Genomic DNA, 5,084 nt, shown 5'->3' with positions numbered 1-5,084 from the left:
TGGCCAAGTGCTGCACAGACAGTGGTGGCTAACAAGGGAACAGAGGAGCACCCTTTCTCAGACAGCAGCCACCGTGTGCCAGGCGTTATACCCCGTCTCACTTACTCCAGACAGCTGCCTGGAGCGGGGGAGCAAAGCTGGGGGGGCACCTCCAAACCCGGGCAGGTCAGGGCCAGCAAAGAGGCCCTGTCTGCTGGGGCTGGGGTTCTTATGGCCTCTGACACCTCCCTCGCACCGACTGGGTGTTTGTGGGGCTACCCGTGGTGGAGTGAGGCTGGCCAGAGTCTGGGTACCTATGGGGCGGGTCAGTCGGCGTCCCCAGCTCTGTGCCCAGCTCTGTCCTGGGCAAGACCAGTTGGGAGCCCTGCTTGGGGCCCAGGCAGAGCCAGGTGTGGGACTCTGGTTGTGGGCCCAGCCTTTCAAGAGCCCGGACTGAGTGTCTTGGAAGCCACAGGGAGGGAACAGCACCCCTCCCTCAGTGGAAGCCCCCAGCCCCAGCCCTATCCGTGCCAGCCACGCAGCAGCAGGAGCCAGTCTGGGCTCCGCAGTCAAACAAGGGGCTGCTCCCCACGCTGCCAGTCTCCTGCTTCTCTGCCCTGGGTGGCCCACCTCACCTCTTGCGGGGTCTTGGGAGGGTCCCAAGAAAGTGGGAAAGGCCTGGTGGGGCCCAGTCCTGTCTGAATGACACCGCCCAGATAGCCCCTGCACAGCCCCAGCCGGGGGTCCCACCCAAGAAAAAAGGCTGTTGTAGAAGTTAAGAACTTTATTTGGCTTATAAAATTCCACGTTTGTGCTCTGAGCACTGCAGAAGGCTCAGGACGACGCTGTTCCCCAGGTGGGGCTCTGAAGCTGCTGGTGACCCCGTGGGCTGAGACGCAGACAGACCAGCAGGCCTCATGGCCATGAAAGCTTGATGGCCACCACCTCCAATGGTGCCCAACTGGCAGCGGCCACAGTCCTCATGGGCTGGGCACCCTCACTCTGGAAGCCGCCGGCCACCGCGCCGGCCTTGGTTGTCCCGCCATACACGGTAGTTGAGCGTGGTCGCAAAGGCCAGCCAGGCCAGGTAAGGGTAGAGCAGGCGGGCAGCCGGCGGGCTCACCCGGTACCAGGCCACAGTCGTGGCTGCTACCGCCCCACTGGTCACCAGGAGGTCCACCAGGGCCTGCGGGGACACCGGGAGGGAATCAGGGAGGTCTAAGGCTCCAAGTCCACATGATGTATGTCCCAGCTGCCCACCCACCGGCTGGATTTAGGGGTCAGAAGCTGCTCTCAAACCCCCATTCCACCCTTGAGGGACCCAGCCAAGCCCTGCCCTGATCTCAGCTTCAGTTTTCTCATTTGTAAATGGGAACGGTCTTTCCCGCCTGACCTGTGCCATGTGTAGGGTGCGTGTGACAGTGCTGTGAGGCGGACGCAGCACCCTCAGGCGTGCGGCAATGGCTAGGCAGCCTCAGTCATGTCCCTTCTCCTCTGTGAGCTTGGAGCCTACCCTGAGGGCAGCCCTGGCCTCCCAGCATTGCTGCGAAGCTCTAACACAAACTCACTGTGATGGTCAAGTGCGGTCCCCGCCCCTGTGGTGGGCACTCCACCTCGGGCCTCAGCGAGGCTCTTTTGAAGGGGCAGCTGGTATTCAAGGGCCAAAAGAGCTGCCTGTGTGTCCCACACAGAGCACCAGGGGTGATGTGGGTTTCCCTCCACAGCAGCCCCAAGCCCAGCTGGCAGCCCCAGAGGCCTCAACCAGAGCCCACAGCCGTGCCTGCACTGGAGGAAAGTCGGCCGAGAGGAGGCTCTGGGGCACCGGTCTGCTAAGAGCTGCTAAGGAGACATTTGACCTGAGCTGTGCACCTCTATCTCCCACCATTAAACACGGACCCCGTCTGGGATGGGACACCTCAAGTCCTCCATGGGCCACCCCCAGGGACCAGAGAGATAGGCCAAAGCCACACTTACCCAACCCATTTGTCGGGCTCCAAAGAAGATGGGGGGCCATGCCCAGTTCAGGGCCAGCTGCCCGGCATACAGGCCCAGGGGAACCACAGCCTCCTCTGAGAAGCCCCCCAGCTCTTTCCAGATCATGTAGGAACCATACCTGAAACACAGGCCACCAGCCGAGAACCAGTCAGGGAAAAGGCCAAGAACCTCGCCCACCTCTAACACAACAGTGACAGCTCAGGCACACCCTGCCACTGACCGCTGTGCGTCCTCAGGGAAGTTGCTCAACTTCTCTGGCCTTCACTTCCCATAGGGTTGGTGTGGGGATTCGAGTTAACACATTGGCCTTCCTTACTTAACACTTGGCACTTGGGACATTCTGTAAATATTTGCCGTTACTGTCATCACCAGTGCTAGGAAGGGGGAAGCACACGGGGCGTGCGAGGGCAGAGGAGCTCTTCACCTAGCCGGGGGCACTGCAGGAGGATGGGACATTTGGACTGGGCCTTAGAGGATGAGTGGGAGTTTGCCCGGGGGAGAAACAGGACATGCAAAGGCTTAGGGGCAGGTGTGAGACCCTGAGTCAGTCTGTGTGACTGTAGGGGGAGGCAGACGGCGGGCTGGCCATGGGGGCTGCTAGGTCCACAGGGGCAATGGTAACCCCACCAGTAACAGCTGCTGAAGCCCTGCAGCACTTAAACACGTGCCAGGCGCTGCTCTCATACCCTACAGGCGCTAACTCTTCTCATCCTCATCTCATCACACTAGGAGATGGGCTGTGGTATCGCCCGGCTTTACAGCAAGGAAACTGAGGCACGAAGAGGTGCGGTGACTGTCTGAGCTCTGAGCAGGCAGTCGGTGGGCAAAGTCAGGAAGTGAACACAGGTGGCCTGGGGCCAGAGCCTGGGCTCTTACCCACTACTAAAGGGTTTGTCCATATCCAGAGTCACAGGGAGCCTTCAAAGGGTTCCACCAAGAGAGGCTGGGGCCACGTTTGTGCTTCATCAGGATCTCGATGGTGGAAGAAGGCCGAGGCGGCGTGGGGAGGCCCGGAGGCAGAAACAGAGGGACTCGGGCCAGGAAGGGGGAGGAGAAAGCAGAGACCCAAGAAGTGCCAGAGCCCGACTGCACAGGGGGTGGGGCCAGGTGGCACACAGGTTTCAGGGTCTTATTCCCATCAGAACCCCCGGGCAGCTGACCATGCTCCTGACTGTGCCCTACTCCATCAAGCATTTCCTTTCTTCCAGAAAATTCCCTGGGTCCAGTCACAGGGGACTTTGAGGCCAACTGTGGCCTGGGAGGGACTCCTGCGGGGCCTCTATTGTGTCCTTGGGTGGTCCCTTGTCAAATGCATGCTGTGAAAATTAACCGAGATAAAGCCTGGCACTGAGCTCCACACACGGGAGCACATTGCTGCATTGCTGTCATTTACCTTGGAAGCACCCACGCCACTGCCCGTGGCCGGTCTTCACACCTCAGGGCGGCCCCAGCTCAGCGAGGGTGCCAGTGTGGGGGTGAGCCGCCCGCCCACCCCTCCCAGGAGGGCCAGGAGGAGGCAGTTCCGCTGTGCAACCGCCAGGGAGAGGACGCCCCCCAGCCCGCACCCACCTACCCCATGGCCGAATAGAGCGTGGCCCAGATGGGGCTCAGAGTCCAGCGGGGCGGGTGCCATGAGGGCTTCTGCAGGCTGTCGTACCAGCGGAGGCCCTCTCCGCGGACAAAGTGGGAGCCCAGGAAGCCCCCCAGGCTGGGTGCCAGCGTGAAGCCCACAGCGGGCACCCAGGGTGGCGCCATGGCTGCTGCAGCTGCTGTTGAAGAAAGATCTGAAAGAGAAGACAGGGCTGGGTGAGAGTATGTCCCGAGGATGGATCGGGAGGTGCAGAGACACCTGTGAGGCTGGGAGGGGCTGGGTTCACAGCCACAGCCCCTGGGCTCAAGTGAACACATTTCCATCCGAACTCCTGCCGCCAACCCAGAGGTGCCCCTGCCCCCACCTCAGCTCCTTTCCCAACTGCTGGGGTCTCATGTTCTCCCAGACTCACCCTTGACCTTGGGTCTCCTGGCAGTGACCTCTCCTCTCCCACCTCATTGAAGGCCAATTTGGGTCCCCTCCACCAAGAAGGTTTCTCGGCTCTGCCTCTCCAGGCCAAGCACCAGTGCTGGGGGCTGTGCGAGGCCTGCGCGTTAGTTTCTAGCAGGTTCATTTGTCATCCACCGCTCATTCATGTGGTGACCGGTTCCAGACAGAGCCTGGCTCAAACCTCTGCTCCTCACTGACTCACTGTGACCTCAGGCAAATCATGTCAACTCTCTGGGCCTCAGTTTCCCCCCATAGAATGGGATATCAACAGCACCTACCTTGGACCCAGCCCAGTGCACAGCATGGAGGAGTGTCTCTGTACACAGGTTTTCACCACCATCACCCTACAGGCCCACCCTAAAACCACCACCCCTTCCCTGTGCACCAGAGAGGGAGAGCAGCCTGCCCGGGGTCGCACAGCACTCTGGGCCAGGCTCTGCCCGGGTGGCAAAGCTGCTCCCACCTTGACACTCAGTTCTGTTGGGGTAGCAAGTGTTCAAGGCTGGGGTGCTCCTCAGCCCTCTCCCAGGTCCCCTCAGCAGCCCTGAGAGGCCGGCAGGGCCTGGAGAAGGCAGGCCCCTGTCTCAGGCACGGTGCTGCCACCCCCAGGGCTGGAGTCAAGTCCCCCAGGCAGCAGCAGAAGGAGCCAGGTCATCAGGTCTCTCCGTTAGGTGGGTGAGTCGTGTCCCCTGTCTGCAGCCCCAAGGTCATGGAATACAAGAATTATCCTGTGCTGAGGGTCTACTGTGCCCAGCTCCATGCTGAGGAGCCCACGGGGGCTGGGAGTCCAGTGAGACAGCAAGGGAAGCCCAGGGCTGGGGATCTGGGGCTGCTCCACTTGGACTTCAATGGAACCCTAAGCCCGTCAGCATCCCTGATGGGCCTCAGTTTCCCCACCATGAAATAAGGGGGCTGAGCGCTCACTAACACACTCTGATTCTAGGTGGAGAATCAGAGGGTGTCTGATGAGACAAGAAGCCACACACTGGATTCAGCTCAGCCAACTTGCAGCGAGGCCTGCCAGGGTGGGGGCTGGGGACCCAGGGGTAGGTGGGTGGGGGAGGCCCTG

The 5,084-nt window shown here is 61.1% G+C and overlaps 1 protein-coding gene across 1 annotated transcript; it reads right to left on the bottom strand.

The window, feature by feature from the left end:
- Positions 1-748: 748 nt before the first annotated feature.
- On the bottom strand, positions 749-3,751 carry TSPO (translocator protein (18kDa)). The gene is made up of 3 exons (XM_008578531.1): positions 3,548-3,751; positions 1,954-2,092; positions 749-1,165 (listed from the first exon to the last, which is right to left on the bottom strand). Exons 1-3 carry the CDS (start codon positions 3,727-3,729, stop codon positions 977-979), a joined length of 510 nt encoding a protein of 169 aa, XP_008576753.1. The 5' UTR covers positions 3,730-3,751; the 3' UTR covers positions 749-976.
- Between the last annotated feature and the right edge of the window lie 1,333 nt (positions 3,752-5,084).

This window comes from Galeopterus variegatus, unplaced genomic scaffold, assembly GCF_000696425.1.
Source record: "Galeopterus variegatus unplaced genomic scaffold, G_variegatus-3.0.2 Scaffold1710, whole genome shotgun sequence".
Classification (NCBI taxonomy): domain Eukaryota; kingdom Metazoa; phylum Chordata; class Mammalia; order Dermoptera; family Cynocephalidae; genus Galeopterus; species Galeopterus variegatus.
Note: the sequence above shows the minus strand (reverse complement) of the source record. Positions and strands in the feature narration are given on the sequence as shown.

Coding starts and splice junctions, on each gene's coding strand:
- TSPO (XM_008578531.1), bottom strand. CDS start 3,729: ATGGCGCCACCCTGGGTGCCCGCTGTGGGCTTCACGCTGGCACCCAGC. Junction 2,093..3,547: donor ACGCTCTATTCGGCCATGGG/GTAGGTGGGTGC, acceptor CCTGTGTTTCAG/GTATGGTTCCTACATGATCT. Junction 1,166..1,953: donor GAGCCCGACAAATGGGTTGG/GTAAGTGTGGCT, acceptor GTGTCCCCGCAG/GCCCTGGTGGACCTCCTGGT.